This window comes from Piliocolobus tephrosceles, chromosome 2 (genome assembly GCF_002776525.5).
Source record: "Piliocolobus tephrosceles isolate RC106 chromosome 2, ASM277652v3, whole genome shotgun sequence".
Lineage (NCBI taxonomy): Eukaryota > Metazoa > Chordata > Mammalia > Primates > Cercopithecidae > Piliocolobus > Piliocolobus tephrosceles.
Window position 1 is genome coordinate 160,639,832 of NC_045435.1, and position 18,323 is coordinate 160,658,154.

General features: G+C 43.9%; 1 protein-coding gene across 6 annotated transcripts in view; it reads left to right on the plus strand.

Moving 5' to 3' along the window:
- ARMC8 (armadillo repeat containing 8) overlaps positions 1 to 15,652 on the plus strand; it is a 112,099-nt gene extending 96,447 nt beyond the window's left edge. For 3 of the 6 annotated variants that reach the window (XM_023187844.1, XM_023187845.1, XM_023187843.1), the window contains 4 exons: positions 1,682 to 1,777; positions 6,310 to 6,382; positions 7,799 to 7,892; positions 13,146 to 13,767. In XM_023187844.1, coding sequence (XP_023043612.1) covers positions 1,682 to 1,777; positions 6,310 to 6,382; positions 7,799 to 7,892; positions 13,146 to 13,179 — 297 coding nt within the window. In that variant the 3' untranslated portion in view covers positions 13,180 to 13,767. Of the gene's footprint in view, positions 1 to 1,681; positions 1,778 to 6,309; positions 6,383 to 7,798; positions 7,893 to 13,145 lie in introns of all 6 variants that reach the window. The other 3 variants (XM_023187848.2, XM_023187842.2, XM_023187841.1) reach the window with 2 other exon arrangements.
- Positions 15,653 to 18,323: the final 2,671 nt, after the last annotated feature.

The window sequence follows — 18,323 nt, forward strand, 5'->3', positions numbered from 1 at the left end:
AACTTGGACTCCTAAAACATTGACTGTCAACTCTTCCCCAAACTAATTACTCCTGTTAATTACACTTGTCATGCTCATGTCTGCCCCTTCATAAGATCTTTTCCACAAGAGGCTAACCAAAAAGAGTGCAGATTCATTATTATTAATTTCCTTAGGGTATTGTTCCTACCAAGAAATTTAAGACAGATTCACCATGTACCAGTGCTTACATACCAGATCACCAGAAATCTGACATCTTCTCCAGATCAGATCATGTCTGTCCCACTTCATGGGCACCTAAAGTCCTCTTCAACATGATCTGACTGCCCTGGAATAAAAAGTTTCCCAGTGCTTGCTTAGCTATTGGACTATACAATTTATGTTTCATGTTTACTATGTCTCAAAGGCAGCCTTTTCTGGTTTCACAACTCAGGACTCACTCCCTAATAATCTAGTTACAGCAGTGTGTTAATCTAGGAGAAATAAAACCATGTACCCTTTAGGGTATTTGGGGGCTTGGGCCACTGCAAGCAAACAGTCTCCTCAGTTAGCTTAATTAACTTGTCTTGCAAAGAAAAAGTTTAAAATTGGAGAAAATTATGTGAATCTGTATCCCATCCTCATTCCTTTGAGTTATTCCTGACTGGGCTCCAGGACTGTGTCACTTCCTCTAGGAAGTTTTCCCTAACCCTTGCAGTATCCAACAAGTGCTCTTTCTTCATGCCTTCTCTATTCTCTGTGTTTACTTCAATCACAGTGAAATATAATTGTTTGTGTGACAGCTTCCAAGTCAGGGAGTGTGTTTTTTTTTTTTTTTTTTCCTGCCTCATCCTGATGCCCTACAGAGGGCATACCCATAATAGGTACTCAGTAAATGGTTTGTTGAATTGCTAAGCTTGGTACTGTTGGTATCCCTATCATAATCATTTCACCATTATCTTAATCTTTGCCTCCTGCTGCTCTGGCTGTGAGAATGGAACAGCTGACAAGAACAGTTTTTCCTCTGAGAAGACTGCAGTCACCAGTGCAGTGGTTGTCCTCAAGGTGTACTGTCCTGCCAGCTGGCACAGGCTTCCTCCAGTCTTCACATTAAGCCAGCCTGGACTAAGTTTCTTCACACATTTTTCTTCCTTTTCTCTTCCCTAACAGGGTTCAAAAAAGTTAAAAGGTCCTAAGTGCCCATGGCTGGTGTAGCTGGTGGACACGGTCTAGGCCTTTACCCAGAAGGTCATGAGCTTAGGAGCAAGCAGCAGGTGGAGGCCTAGGAAAGGGAGGCCTCCCTAGGAGGGGAGTTGCAACACCTACAGAGCTTCCACCAAAGAGACTGCATTGTTGAAGGAACATTGTGGTTTGTCACAAGAGCTTGTCTTAGAAATGAGATTTTCAAGAAAAATAATAAATTACGTTTTCTCTTTGATTTGATGGTATGACCTATACAAAATAGCTGCCTTTACCCAGCTATGGCTTAATGCCCACGAAGAAACCACCGAAGTTTTGGGGTTCTCTTTTGCCTAAGGGAGATTTTGTTTGGGTGTGGTTACTGTTGCTAGCAATGATGTCAGCCGATGAGAAATCAGGGCATTGAGAGTGGAACCTCTGAGAATCCATGTACCTTCAAGTGAAAAATTGCCCAAGCTCTTGAGACAGCTTGACTCTGAGACTTCAGAGCCTTCCTGACTGTTGGCCCTTTGTTCTTTTCCAGACACTGTGCATCTTAGCCAACATAGCGGATGGGACAACAGCAAAAGATCTTATTATGACCAATGATGATATCCTACAGAAAATCAAGTATTACATGGTGAGCCCTTGTCCCCTTTCACCATAGGATTAGAATGCAGGGACTGTTGCGTTGTTAACTCAAAATGTGCAGAGATTTTAAAAAGAGGAGAAGAATAGACTACTCTGTGACTCCTCAGATTCAAAGAACTCTCTTCTATCCTGAAGAAAAAGAAAAAACACCAACTCCTTGAAGCTTGTACCACTTGGTAATATTATTACGTGCCACTCCACTCTCTGCCCTTGTCATCTACTGATTGCCTCCCTCTTACTCAGTGAAGACTGGGGCTCTTGGCTTTCTCTCAGTGCTCTCCAGTCCCCGTCGTCCCTCTCAAGGCTTCAGTCGCATGGTGGATGAACCCTCTAGCCCCCTGGCACCATAGTTTCTTTACCTGTTTGCTTCTAAACAATCTGCTACCTACTGCCATGGCCATACTCTGCATCTGATCATCACCAGAGACTGCCCATTGCCAAAATGTGGGTATCACACAGCCCTCCACTTTTCATTCTGTCAACATCTCCTGACAAAATTCTAATCACAGAGGAAGCCTCTCCTTGTCACACCAATCTGTCTTCTCTATCCCTGCCTTGTCAGAGTTAACAACTGCAGAGAAAGGCACAGAACCCTACATGGGCACTCAGCTCCTCCTGGTATCCTTCAGTGATTCTCTAGGAAGCTGGCAACCTCATTCTCCATGAGAATAGATTCTTACCTGCCCCTCATTCTTTAGACCTCACCTCTTCCCTCCCCCATTACAGTTAGTGATGACCTCAGCTTTTTGTTTTATTAAGAGAGGAGAAACTAAAATCCTTCAGTGGCTCCTTGTTATACCTTGAATAAAGTTCGTATGCCCTTATGATGGCCTGTCAAGTCCTACATGACCTAACCCATTTATATCCCCAACTTATCTTATTCCTGTCTTCCTTTGTTCACTACACTGGCCGCTTGCAGATTCTCAAAAAGGCCATGCTCTTTCCTTCCTTGGGACCTTCACACATACTGGTTTCTCTGCCTGGAACACTTTTCTTCTCTCTGTTTCACCCTTCAAATCTCAGCTGAACTTACACTTTCTTACTGGACTCTTGCCCTTGTAGATTATTAATCATTACTGCATTTTGTTCCCTTCCTTCAGAGCACTTAGCTCAGTTTTAGTGATATATGTATTTGTTTGTGTGCCTACTGGGTGTCTCTACCACAGTGTAACTTCTATAAGGCCAGGGACCATGTCAGCTTTGTGCACAATTGTATATCCACCATGGTGTCTGGCCCTTAGCATATGCTTGGTAAATATTTGTTGAATGAAAACCTTACCACTTCAACCAGGGATTCCCTTATCTTTCCAATATCAATCCATATTGTATCCATAATCACTTAAAAGGTTTTTCTTAACTTCTCATACCCATTGAGGCATACCCATTTCTGTTATTCAAAGACAAACCCAAACTTCTTTTTATTTTGAGACAGGGTCTCACTCTGTCACCCAGACTGGAGTGCAGTGATGCGATCTCGGCTCACCACAACTTCCGCCTCCTGGGTTCAAGCAATTCTCCTGCGTCAGCCTCCTGAGTAGCTGGGATTATAGACGTGGCACTATTGCCTGGCTGATTTTTGTATTTTTAGTAGAGATGGGGTTTCACCATGTTGGCCAGGCTGGTCTGAAACTCCTGACCTCAAATGATCCACCCGCCTTGGACTCCCAAAGTGCTGGGATTGCAGGCATGAGCCTGTGCCCAGCCTTAAAAGCCAAACTCTTAAAAGCATCTTTTCTGTACATATTGCCTCCTTCCTTACCTCTAAAGTCTTTCTTTAACCTGCTCCATTTCACCTCTACCCCCATCATTCAACTGAAACTGTTGTAATTAGAGTCACCAATGACTTCCATGATACCAAATCCAAAGGATCCTCTTCTCTCTTCATCTTACCCCACTTACAGCAGACTTCAACGCAGCTGACTATTTTCCTCCTCCTGGAAATATCCTTTTCTCTTGGCTTGCATGACACCATACCTCCCTACTTATCTCTGAACCCTCTTCTCTTCTCTCCTACACGTGCTCTCCTGAGATCAGCAGATCACAACCTTCATTGTACAATAGGACCTTGTAGGGAGCTTTCAAAGATTACTGCTTTGTCTCCTCCATCCCAAGATTCTTATTTAATAGGTCTAGGGTTATAGCCTGGGCATCAGGAATTTTTTTTTTAAGATCACTGGGTGGTTCTTACGTACAGAGTTGAGAACCACTGCCTTAGGGGAATCTCATCCACCCCCATAGCTTATACTGTCATCCCTGTGCTGACAATATGCTGTAATTTCCAAATGTGTTTCCCAGCCTAGACCTCTCTTCCGAACTCTGGACTTATATATCCTCCTGCCCTTTCAGCATCTCCATGTGGCTGTCTGATAGCATCTTGGAATCTATCTTGATTTCTCCAGCTCTGTCCCCTCATTCACTCATTTTATCAACAAGTCCTATCTGCCCTTCTTCCAAAACTTACCTTGAATCCAATTACTCCTTTCCATCACCACTGCTCCCACCCTAGTCAGTCCAAGTCACAGCACCTTATGCCTGATTAACTATAATAACAGTATCCTCCTTGACACTTCTTCACTGTCACTCCAGTCCCTTCAGCCCACGTGGTCTTCTAAAAATGTAAATCAGGTCTTGTCCCTCCACTGTTTAAATCTTTCAGGGGCTTCCTCTCAACACAGAATGAAATCCAGAGTCCTTACTGTAGCCTATAAGTTCGCACAATTTGGCTATACCTACTTCTCTGAACAGACAGCTCCTTCTTAACCTCAGACCTTTTCAGGAATGTTTTCTCCTCCTCAGAATTTCAAGCCCCTTGCTCTTTGCACATCTGGCACCTTCCTATTCTTTAAGTCTCCGTTTAAATATTGCCTCCTTCAAAGAGATCTGTTTTGTGCATTCCACCTAAATTAAGTTCCCACCCCCCACCCTCCAGTTTTCTCTATCCTCATAGTAATTTGTGTCCTCAAAAAATATTGAATGAATGATGAATAAACTTATGCATAGTAAATGCATATTTGTTATAGTATATACAAGCTCACTTATTCAACAAATATTGATTGATGGTCTGAGGCTGGGAGCAGATAAGTTTTATTCTGTTTTGTCTTAAGGGAGCCCAAACTGGACATCTCCTTAAAAGTGTTGGCAGTTAGAAGAAGAAAGAATCACTAGCCATAGAATTCTACTGGAGGAAGCCACATCCATTTCTTTGTCTCTGCTTAGTTGAAATATAGTCCTACATGAGAAGAAGATAAGTCTGTCTTAGCCTTGAAAAAACCATTGAGCATATTTTGCCATTGATACTCCCTCAGATGTGCATAAATTATTTGAACATACTAGAAATTTTTTTACTGACGAGTAAGACAGTCATTTATAAAGGTTATTTTATTATTGGGTCCTTTTTCATTCAGGCGAAAGCACTGTATCCAAAGCAACCAGAAATTGTTGTACTTTTAGTACATAAAGCAAAATAAATAAGAATCATATTTAGAAGAACAGGAGGCTCATTAGTGGTAGTAGAGACATTTGAGAAATCAACTAGAGATTTCATCAAGTTTTGGGGGATGCTCCTATAGATATAGGAGTAATTTAATTATTCCAGAAGCTGAATGTATTATATAATGCTTCTTATTTTCAGCAAGTTGTGTCAGAGGAGTAAACCATTTATAGATTGTGTATGTGTGAAAGTCTGGGTGTTACAGAACTTCCTGACCGTATATTCACTTTCTTCCCCAAAGGAATTATTGGGCCACTTGAATAAGATAACCAGTAGCTTAAGAGATGAATACCAAATACACATCCATCCAGTGTATGTTGGCTATTGGTGACCTGGAAATATAGCCTCAGTCGAAAGCATAGAATTGTCATATGACAGTGTTTCTTTGTGCATGGATTGAATCATAAATTGCAAACTGTACCCATAGCCCTAGAGCTGTTTTGTTTGTCCAGCCAGATGGTTTTTTAAATTTGAATTTGAATTTGAATGTCTTTTGGCAAGGCTTGTACTCCTCAATTTGCCAGATTCTCTACTGTCCCTTGTTATCTTTAGCCCAAGCCTTTTACTCATTAGTGTTAACTTCATGGCCCCTCAAGTTATTTGAATTTGAGGCCTCTGCTTCAGACTTTTTTTTTTTTTTTGAGCTAGAGTCTCACTCTGTCACCCAGGCTGAAGTACAGTGGTGCAATCTCAGCTCACTGCAACCTCCGCCTCCTGGGTTCAAGCGATTCTCCTGCCTCAGCCTCCCGAGTAGCTGAGATTACAGGTGCCTGCCATTACACCCAGCAAATTTTTGTATTTTTAGTAGAGACAGGGTTTCACCATGTTAGTCATCCTGGTCTTGAACACCTGACCTCGTGATCTGCCTGCCTTGGCCTCCCAAAGTGCTGGGATTACAGGTGTGAGCCACTGCGCCCGGCCCTGCTTCAGACTTTTAGGTTATAGGAATTGCCTATGGTAGGTCCCCAAAAAAAAAGATCTAAAATGAGATTACCACCATTTTGATTTTTTTTCTTTTTCTGTATTAATAGGGCCATTCACATGTTAAACTGCAGCTTGCAGCCATGTTTTGTATATCAAACCTCATATGGAATGAAGAGGAAGGTAAGAGATTGGTGAGATTTGTTTTGAAAAGAATTATGGGAAGAGTGTCTTGCACAGTGAAGCTAGCAGGTGCCCCTGAGATCCTGGGCAGAGGCTCTGTTCTTGGACCATCTGGCCCAAGCACCCTCCAGAGTCACCCTGGTATGAGAATCAGTGGAATTAGCGCAAGTCAGCCAGTCAGTCAACACTGAGTGCCCCATTTGAGCCAACTCTATACCAGATTCAAGGACAGAGAGTGAGAAGTAAGTGGCAGTCCCTGCCATGAGAAAGCTGATGAGAATGTGAGATGCACTTGAAGAAAGTGAGAGGAGATAGTGGGTGGGAGGACGAGCCTTTCATTGTGAGCAGAGGAAGCACATATGAGGACTACAGGCAGATAAACATGATGGAGAAGAAGGTGCATTGGTGAGAAATGAGAAGTGCAGTGTGACCAGTGAAGCAGCTAGTCTGTAAGGAGGCCTGTATAGATCAGAGGTTCTTTACTGTGACTGCATATTAGAATCACTTGGGAATTTTTACACCAGGCCAATTAAATCAGAATCTCTGGGGGTGGGCTCCAGGCATAAGTGGTTCTTAAAGCTCCCCAGATGATTCCAATATATAGCCAAGGTAGCAAATATAGGAGAGCAGTGGGTCTCAAGGCTGGAGTTGGCTGCATTAGAATCACCTGGGGAACTTTTTTAAGTGCAGATTTCTGGGCCTCATCCCTAGAAATTCTGATTCACTGTGTCTAGAGAGAGCCAGTGCATGAGTGGTCACTGTGGGCTCTTCAGTGGGGAAGACTCCAGGGGATTACTCAGCAGCTGCGCCCAAAACAAAGCGCAAGAAGGGAAACTGGATTCCGCCCACAGACCTAGATACCAAGTACCACCTGTGTACTGGGGAGACAAGCCACCCTCAAGGAGATGTTAGTCTAGTTGGAAAATATAACAGAGTGATAGGAAATTGGAAGTGCCAGTTGTGCTGAGAGGCAACAAAAAGTGCTGGGAGGACAGAGGAGGGTAGAAGACAATAGAAAGGGGAAGATAAGACCTGTTTTTGAGTAGTAAGAGCCTGGCCTGATCTGGCCAGGGCCATGGGTATGTTCTGAAAGAAGTGATGAAGCTGGGAGTCAGTGGCAGAGGGTCTTGTACCAGGCTGAAGGATCTAACCTTGACCCTGTAGGAGAAATCAGTCCAGCTGCAGAACCCAGGATAGACTGCAGGCAGGATGGTCAGAAGGCAGAGAGACGAGTTAGAAGGCTGTCAGAGAGTCCAAGCATGAGCGGGTCCAACTACATTGGGAGAGGGTAGAGGACAAGGGGTACAGGAGGAGTAGGGAGTGAAGGACACTGGTAAGGCTCTAGATTGTTAATTGTACACCAAAGAGAGCGTTTGCCTGGGTCATGTTCCCAATAACCTGGCTTTAATCATTTAGGTTCACAAGAACGCCAGGATAAATTACGAGACATGGGCATCGTAGATATTCTACACAAACTGAGTCAGTCACCAGATTCAAACCTTTGTGACAAGTGAGTATGAATGCAGAAAGGCCTTGCTTTGGGCTGTGTTGGATTCTTTCATGAAAGGGTTTGAATTGCTTGGTAATTAACATGGCCACACTTTAAAAATCTTTTAGATTCTTAGATTTTCTTTATAATTTTCTGTGAGTCACTGTACGACATTTGAGTGAGCTGTAAACTAATGATTACCAAATTATTAAAGACTCTCACTGTGAATTAACATGAGTCTGGGCCATCTTAGTGGATAGGATCCAGAGGCCATTTGCATACATTCCCCCTGATCATTAGAATAGACATGCATGTGGCCTTTTGGAAAGCAGAAAAACCAGTAATGCAAACATTCTTTAGCTCAAAACCTCACTGAACACCCATTTTGTGCCAGGCTGGCCCAGCTGCTGGGGATACAAAAGCGACCACTAAGGAATCACTGTCCTCAAAGAGCTCATCATTTCCTGGTAGAGTCAAGAGTTATAATCAGATACGCAGCTAACCTCAAAATAGCCATAAATGCTCTTCCTAGCTGTGTGTTCTCCCTTGTAACAGCCCTCAGTTTCCATTTTGCCTTTGTATAATAACAAATCAGGGAACATCAGTACTTTGAGTCTGTAGACTCTTGGGCGTGGCTTAGAAGCCCTTTAGCCCTTAATGGTCTGGCTCTGCCTTTCTCATCTTCCCCGCACCCACCATGCACACCCCATACTGCAGCCATACCTGCCCACTTACAGTAGCACACCTTCATGCATTTACACATTCTGTTCCATCTGCTTTGCTTTCCCAGTCTTCTCTCCTTTGAGTCCCCATTCATTCATCAGATAGCTCTTTTTAATACCTGCCTTCTGCCAGGCATTGTTTTAGGCATTGGAGATATATTGGTGAATAAAATTGATGAAGTCTTTGCCCTCACGTAACTTACATTCTAGTATAGAAGATAGATGATAAGCAAATGAATACATAACACAGTATCAGGTGATGAGAGAGGTACCATGGAGAAAAATAAAGCAAGGTGAAGGAATGGAGAGTCAAGAAAATTTATTTTCATGTAGGTTAGCCAGTAAAGATCTCTCTGAAGATAACATGATCAGAGACCTGAATGAAATAAGGAAGATTTCATCTGGGCAAATGCTTAGAGGAAGAGTATTACAGGCAGGGGTGATAGTGGGTTCAAAGGCCCTGAAGCAGGAGTGAACTTATGTTCAAGAAACAGCAAAAGAACAGAGGGCTGATGAAAAATAGTGAGGGGGAAAATGCTAATAGGTGGAAGAAGCCAAATCATGAAGAGCCTTGTAGGTAGGGTAAGGACTTTGGCTTTTATTCAGAGTTTAATAGGAAATCATTGGAGACTATTAAGGAGAGGAGACATTATCTGATTGAATTTCTTTCTTTCTTTTTTGTTTTTTTTTTTTTTTTTGGAGATGGAGTTTCGTTCTTGTTGCCCAGGCTGGAGTGCAATGGCGTGATCTTGGCTCACCACAGCCTCTACCTCCTGAGTTCAAACGATTCTCCTGCCTCAGCCTCCAAGGTAGCTGGGATTACAGGCGCCTGCCACCACGCCCAGCTAATTTTTTTTGTATTTTCAGTAGAGACAGGGTCTTACCATGTTGGCCAGGCTGGTCTTGAACTCCTGACCTCATGTTATCCACCCACCTCGTCCTCCACCTACCTCGTCCTCCCATAGTGCTGGGATTACAGGCGTGAGCCACCACACCTGGCCCTGATTTGAATTTTTAAAAGATCACTCTGGTGACTGTACAGAGAACCATCTGTAGGAGGGCAAGCATGGAGGCGCAGAGACCAGTTAAAGGCCATTGTAATAATGTCGATAAGGGATGGGGTATTAGTGTTGGACGTATTGAGAAGTGGTTAGATTCAGGATTTAATCTAAAGATAAGCACCAACGGGACTTACTCACAGATTCAGTATAGGATGTTAAAGAGAGGAAAGGAAGATGTCTAGGGTTTTAGCCTGAGCAACTGGACAGAGGGTGTATACCAAGATCGTGAGGAATACAGAAGTGTGTTGCGGTAGGGAGCATCAGGAGTTCTTGTTTAGGTATGCCAGCATTAGGATGCCTATTAGATATCCAAGGGACTTGGAAGAGCAGGGCTGGGGGTGTAAATCTGAATGATATTTAAAGCCATGGAGCTGGATGAAGTCACCTAGATAAAGTAAAAAAGAGAGAAAGGAGGGCTAAGGACCAAGATCTAGAGCCCCCCTCCCCGTACCCCCCAGCATTTAGGCAGTGATAAGAAAGATGCAGCAAAGGAGCAGAAGGAACAGCTAGTGAGGCAGGCAGAGACTTGGCGCATAAGGTGTCCTGAAAGCAAAGGAAAAAAGATGCCTGGACAGTGGACATTTATCCTTCAAAACTCATATCAGGTTGCCATGTCCTCCAAAAAGCCTTGCCTGACCCACTCTCTACCCTCCCCTCCAGGCTTTGCCAGGGATGCCTTTTGTGCTCCCATAGCATCTGTAGAACACGTCACACTGTGTCTTGGCTATCAGCTTGTCTCTTCTCCACTGAAGGGGAGAGAAACTTAACTAACTCCTCTGAAGTAAATGGCTCTCCCAGATTGTGAAGCACACAGGACAGGCTGGTCCTCTGCTTCCCGGAAGCTTAACATCCTGTAGGGTAAAGAAGAATAACTAGGCTAGGAGCAGTGGCTCACGCCTGTAATCCCAGCACTCTGGGAGTTTGAGGAGAGTGGATTTTGAGGTCAGGAGCTTGAGACCAGCCTGGCCAACATAGTGAAACACCATCTCTACTAAAATACAAAAATGAGCCAGGCATGGTGGTGTGCGCCTGTAATCCCAGCTACTTGGGAGGCTGAGGCAGGAGGATCACTTGAACCCAGGAGGTGGAGGTTGTGGTGAGCCAAGATCGCGCCACTGCACTCCAACCTGGGCAACAGAGCGCGACTATCTCAAAAAAAAAAAAAAGAGGAAGAAGAAGAAGTAGTAAATACCTGCAGCCCAAGGCTGCTGGTCAGATGAGTGTAACATCAAAGTCAAGTCCAGTCACATGCTGAAGGCTAGATTTGAGCTTGTACTTTGAGGACTGGAACCTCCACCTCCACAGCTGCTGGCATAAATGATGGGCTCTGTCAGCCCATCTCTTCTGCCTGAGAGCTAGGTTGTTCACTGGGGTTTTTATCTCATATTTATTCAGAAGTAAAAACAGATTTTACTTAAAATCTTCTCAGAAATAACATAGGATATAAGACAGGCCTTTCCAGCATCAAGTGGGATAGGTTTAGCCTGCTTGCTTAGACCACTCTGGTGCTGTTTTCACGTAAATTTTTAGTTCTTTTTAAACTTAAACCCTCAGTAGAAGAATCAAGGTCTGAGCTACCCAACCTGAATCCATCTAAGAAAGGGTGATCTTGTCTCCAAAACCATTCTTCTAAAAAGACTCCTTACATAACGAGTGTAGAAAGACAATAAAGGTACAGTGTCTGAGACCCAAAATAATCAAACCTAGCCAACCGCTGAATAAGATCCATAAGGAGTTTGAATTGGCAGATTTAAAGAGCAATACAAAATTTTGATCAAGACCCTTATGTGGTATTCGCATCATAGTACAGTAAAGTCTATCACCTGAGGAATACACATCTCAGGTTCCTTTTGTCGTTAAGGCTTTGATCTTTGACTTCCAGATGCTTACAGATGAGAAGCTATTGCTAACCAGCCCTCTCCACCCAGGCTCAGAGGGCTTCAGGGTTGCAGGGTCCCAGAGCTCCCGCCTCCATCAGAACCGCTCTTCTCGGCCTCTTTAAGTATTTGGGGAGTCAGGTGGATGGTTTGTGGCATCATTCATAAACTTGTTTCTGAAAATGTCCTTGTAGAACCCAACTTGCTCATAACTTGGAGATAATCTTTCTAGAGTTTTCTGTTCTGATGAATTGGACTATTCACAGTATCATCTTTAGAGTCTTACATAATTGCAAGAATATACCTTAGTATACCACTTAAAAACTGTTAGTCCATTACTGCGGAAACTGCACTTGAATCCAGCTTATTGTATGCATAGTCTACTTGGTATTAGTTTGATGAGCTATTGTACCTGAACATTGTAGACTTTCTTTCCATAGCTTAGAAGAGGAGACCATTGTTGAAACCTGACGTCCTAATTCCCATAGTTTCAGCCTCTTTAGAAACTTTGCCAAGTTTGTGATAGGAATAGTAAAGGAGGCCTCCTTGGGCCCACCTCAAAGGAGGCCACTTTTACAAGGATCAGGATAGATTAAGTCACTGTTCACATTCTTTTTTTTTCTTTGGTTTGTTTTTGGGTTTTGTTTTGTTTTGTTTTGTTTTTTGAGATGAAGTTTCGCTCTTGTCACACAGGCTGGAGTGCAATGGCATGATCTCAGCTCACTGCAACCTCTGCCTTCCAGGTTCAGGCCATTCTCCTGGCTCAGCCTCCGAAGTAGTTGGGATTACAGGTGCCTGCTACCACACTCGGCTAATTTTTGTATTTTTAGTAGAAATAGGGTTTCTCTATGTTGGCAGGCTGGTCTTGAACTCCTGACCTCAGGTGATCCACCCGCCTCGGCCTCCGAAAGTGCTAGGATTACAGGCGTGAGCCACAGCACTGGCCTACATTCTATCTTTTCCTTTTTACCTGGCCCATTTCCTTCTTCCCCCATCACTGTAACAACGCACATCTCACATTGATCAGTTATGGAGTCATCAGGTGTGATGAGAAGAACAAGATGAAATTGTAGCCTTCTTCCACAGTTTTGAGGCATGTAAAGCATAAGACAGCCTCATCCCATGGGCTCTTGGCCCCTTCCATGCACCTTCTAATCACCTCAACACCATTTCCTTGGTCAGTTTTCTTATTTGCTTCCCAGAACCCTAAGTGTCCTCCCCTAGTGTTGTGTTTCACTGCATAAAACCTACATGGCAGTAAGAAAAAGTGAAGAATTTGAGACCTATCACAACTATATGCCAGTGACAAAAGAAAACATTATAGAATGTCAGCACATACCAGCGACTGTGGAATGTCACTGAGCTGCAGCAGGTTTAAGTGCAGGAACAGCCCTCTGAAAGAACCACAGAAATAAGAATATAGCCAGAGTAGATTTCAGGCATCTGCCCATTGCAGATCTCTGCCCCTTAAGGTAGGTGCCCACCTGGGCTTACCCCAATTCCCTCTGGAGATTTACTTTTTTAGACTTCCCCAACTATCATCATTGAACCATAGGGTTTTTTACTCCAATTACAATTCTGAAATAATGGCTAACAGGAGTTTTGTGATTTCAGGGCAAAGATGGCACTGCAGCAGTACCTGGCATGATGGGAGTGCCCCTGGGCACCTGCGAGCATCCCACCTCCTTGTTTAAGGAAGTACAGGAACCAGCCTCATTTGATTCCTTCTATTTGCACAAGTCACCTTGGACTGCAGGGAGCTGTTTTGCAAAAGCAGTTTAGTAGGCTTAGATCTCAAATTCATCTTGAGAACATTTTTTTGAGGTAGTAATTTCCTCAGAAGACTCTTGTGTTTTGTTTTGGTTTTTTTTTTTTTTTTCTGAGCTACCCGGACTCTTTATTAGAACAATCAGTCATTTTCCTTTGGACCTACAATTTTTTGCCTATGCTGCAGCCACTTTGTGAGTGAGAATGAATATGTCTGTGTAAACACACAGGCACGTGTGTGTATGTGCACGTACATGGGCCAGAATGAATGGATGTGTGTGTGTGTGAGGGATACCTCAGATTTTTCTTTTCTTATTTTGTGTGAAAATCTCTTTTCTACAGATTTTCCAGGGTTTAAGCATTGCTTGCTGTATAAAAAAACTTTACTGAATTATATACAGTTTGAATGAAATGTTATTTTAAAAACAAAACAATTGTTAAGTGTTCCATAAAGGTTATGTTGAATTTTGGTCAGATGAATATTTGTAAGTAAAAAATATATGCATTTCTGAACCTCAACTTACATAGATTTTCTTTATATAAAAAAAGAAAAAGAAAAAGTTGGCTATAGTTGGCCTGATTAACAGGCACTATACATGGTGCTGTGCAAAAATAGTAAGCTAGCATCTTACTGCCATCAATATTAGCAGGTACAGAGCCTTTTTTCATCCTAATTCAATAAGTTCTCAGGCTTCCAAGTCAGACAGACAGGGAGGAGTAAAGTGAGGCGACAGATTCACCATAGGCTTTTTGAAGCATCAAAGGGAAATATAACTACTGATAGTGAAAGCCCAGCCATGACCCAGATGGGCTTACCCTTGACAGGAACTGGGGACCAAGAGCCTCCCAATTGCCCTAACTCCTGTCATTGGTATTAGCAATATCTGGCTGGATTTAGAACCAGTCATGGAAACTTGTGCTCAAACTAAAAGTAGGTCATCACTTCCCAGAAACAGAACACCTTGTGCTTCCTGAAACAGCATATATCACTGTGAAACTAAAGAATGTTCTACAGACACACCTGTAGAAAGAAACAAAGAACAGGATAGTTTAGAAAGCTTTCTCTTAGCTGTATTCAGCAAATTTCATATTAGTTGCTCAGGATTGCTAGTTGGTATGCTTTTGTAAAATGAGATTGAAATTTAATAAAAGATGCAACTAAAATCTTTTCCTGCATGAAGCGAAAAGCACTCAAGTTGAGAGAGGGGCAAGGGGATCTCCCCAGGATGACTGAAGATGACTTCTTTTTACAGCAAGTACCATTAGCCTTTCTGCACCCAACTTCTGGGTCAGCAGCAAGGTGAACTCAACAGAAGTTGCTCTTGACTGTTTGAAGGTAGAAGCAGCCTGCCCTTTCTCTTTGTTAAAAGAAGGTCAAAGGCATCACAACCAGGATGCAAGGTCTGTGGTCCAGAAGCTTGCGGTGAGTGTGTGCCACTGATGGAGCCCCAAGCCCACCCACCAGCCACTCCTGATGGGGTTGCTCACACTGCAGCTGCCCTATCACCGCCCTGCACCTTCCTTTGAAGATTTAAATGTTTGATTGCAAATGAATGTTTTAAAAATGTATTTAATGCAATTTTTCCTGCTTTCAACATGACCACCCAAGATTCAAGTTACTATTTTTTCAGAACATCACTGATTTTAAAATCTGTCCCAACAGGACTTGGTTTTGTGCAGATATCAGAGTGCTAATGTGAGAAACCCGGTTAAAAGAAAACTTAGTTTATTGGGAAGAAAGCCTTAGGCCCACTCGTTTCTAGTACTGTGAAAATATCATTGGTTGGCATTTTTAACACAAAACACTATAGTATTGGTATTAAATAGTACCAGGTAAATATAAAGAAACCAATAATGAATTGCTGAGACAATCTTGAACCCAAATAGCATTAGAGAGCTGAAGGCCCAATGAAGTAACACTTTCACACTTAAACTCTATGGATACATCTTGCCTGTGGGTATAAACAGATGGTCAAATTAAAAATGCTTTACTATAATTAACTTTTCTGATTTGAATGAAGGGAAATGTATTTATTGAAACAAAGCTGTTTGCTGCTTTATGCAGGTGCAGTGTTCAGTCAACAAGGAAGTGGGAAGAGTAGACATGGTCTTGTGTCTACACCCAAGTTCTTAACTAAGCTTCTCGCTCTAATACTGCATTCTGTTTCTCCTTTTGTGCCCTCATTGTAATCCAAAATTTATGAACTAGAAAAGAATGTCCAATTTAATAAGTTGCATTTTTTTTCCTTAAGCACTTTATTCAGAACAATACATGTTCTTCTGGTAGTGTTTGGATAATATGATTTTAACACATGCTAATAAAAGCCAAGAAAAATCATGGCAACTTCTAAAAAGGAGTCTGTTTTCCAAATGTCTAGAACATTAGGAAACATCAGAAGATAATGTGTACACACTTTTGGAACCTGTGATTCTTGGTAAATGAAGGGCTGGGAAGTGCTTTGCATTTCAGAGTGGGACCCAGTGCCTTAGGGTAACTGTGGCTCCTAGAGGCATCTGCAGCAGTCTGGGGACCCCACTCTTTTTGGCCTCCTTCTGAAGGCCAGCAGACCTTCACAGGTGGGCACTCCCAGCCACAAGGTATCCCATCCCCAGTGTCATGTCCATCCCCTCCGTCCTCTTCTTAGGTATGCCCCATCTCCACTGCCACCAGCTGCTCAGTGTGCAAGAGCTTGCTGTCCCTCTGCAAGGACACACAGGTGTGCTCTTCCTTTCCCGTCTCTGAATTGTAGGCACTGCCACCTTTCCCGTCTCTGAATTGTAGGCACACCTCCTATCTCAAGGCCTCACTGGAAACAAAGCCAAGGATACCTGTACCAGAGTGTGGTGGGAGGGTGATGAGGTGGGCAAGAGAGGGAATAATCGTGGTGGGAACCTCTGAGAGGACCCAAGGTAAGGCCAAGAGAGTAGGAGCAGGTCCAAGCAGGCCCCTGTTTCCCATAACCGCCACAGGGAAAAGTTGGAAGTGAAGCCTAAGAAAAGAGGAAGGGGGCCTCCCACCCCAGATCTTGATGGAGGGCTGACAGAAAGGTTCCAATTTCTTGCCACCTGGGATAGGGACTGGTGCTGTCCCCATCCTGCCCCTTCCCTGTTTACTGGGCAGAGAGGCACATGTTTATTTCCAGCATGAGAGAAGGTCTAGGATCTGGCTTTAGGAAAGGCTGAGGGAACCCCCCAAGGTCCACTGAGTGGACTACTAAGCCACCTTTCCTCCCTCTATCTCTGCAACCCCTGGCTCCTGGCTTTGGCAAGCACTCTGCCCTCAGGCTAAGTGGAGGTCCAGAGCCAGTCCTGAAATAAAACCACCCTCCTTGACTTCATGGAGCCGAGTCTGCCCTCCTTCCTGTCAGGCACTCACACCCAGGAGCCAACGGGTCTTAAAACCAAAAGTGGCATCCATCCTTTACTTCCATATTTGCTTCTGTTGTGGGAAACCAGGCCTAGGGTCTCTGCCAAAGAGTTCCATCCTCTGGGAGTGGGCTGATATTTGAGCCACTCTCGGCAACCCCCTTACACCCCATTCTCCTGTTCCTTATGCCATGAAACTTGTGGACTCTTAGAGATGCCCTGCAATGCTGAACCCACAGCATCCCTGAGTCACCAGTAATGGGAGGAAGAGGCATGTCACCATTTCTTAACACTCCAGCCCCATCACCTAGTGCCCCACTTGTTTTCCCACTGCCCTGCCCAGCTACTTCATCCATCACTGACACAAGAACACTCTCCGCCTACAGGCTCAGTTCCCCAATCTCATTTTCCCCTCTCTCCCCTGCTTTGGGAGGCCCTGGTGGCTCCATCTCTCATCTCACCAGTGTTGGAAGATCCTTGGCTTCCCAGATTCTGGGGAGATCAGATGGCTGTCAGCTGGGTGCACCCCCTCGAATCAGCTCATTCAGAGCCACACATACCTGTGGTGTGGAAGCCCAGGCATAGGGCTTCTCCAAGTCATTTGCCACTTCTGAAGTGGGCACAGACCATATGGGCCCTGCTCTTGAGCCCACTCCCAAAGGGAAGAGCACAGCCCCATGGTGGGCTGTGAGTCTGGGGATCTGGAATAGTGCATCCAGCTTCCTGACAGATCCTGTCAGTGAGGGCTTTGTCATGCACATTGAGATCCTGTACAGGTTCCGATGAGCACTGTGGACATGTGTGTTTCCATCCAGGGGTGACACAAGGTCCTGGCAAACACAGTGGCCTTAAACAGTAGGGCCTATTGAAGGTCACCAGCCTTGGTTCCCAACTCTGGGGACTGATTTATCCATGTATCCCCAGAGCCAGCTCAGGGCCTAGCACAGACTGTGCTAGGCTGACAAAGTGTGATGCACCCACGAAGACGTCCTCTGGGAGCTAACTGCCCATTTAAAGAACTTCACGTCATGGACAAAACCAGCAAGGAGGAAGACGCTGGCATTTGCTTCCTAGTATAGAAAAACATGGCCTTCTCCTCAGGAAAAAGTATGCCTGCACTTGGCAAATTTACAAATAAAGTGGTTATAGGGGGTGGCATTGTGTGCCAATAATTTCCAAGTGGTCATAATAGCTACTTTTTACTGAAATCCTGTGTCCCTCAAGGGGAGAACTGCAGAGCGATGGCTAAGCCAGGCAATTCAGTGAGAGCTGAAGGCAACCTGGCCCCACTAGGAGCTCTCAGCTTTTAAATTTAGGTGTCACCCAGAATCAGAAACCACAGAAATTGGGGAGGGATGCGTCAAGAAAATTAGATGAACCATGTTTCCAAATTTAATGTCTAAGCATTGCTTTATGAACATGCCTTGGTAATGGAGAACTGCAGATGGGAAAATCTGGCAGCATTAAATGACTGTTGGTGTGACTTGGGCAGGCAGCATGAGGAAGCATTTGGAGCCTATTTATATCTGCCTCGGCATCAGGGTGCCTGAAAGTGTCATAGCCAATCTTGCACTGTTTTCAAGCTCATGGTTACCACATTAAGTTCTAAAATTGTTTAATTCATAAGGTAGATTTATTGTTGGGGAAACACCATCTCAT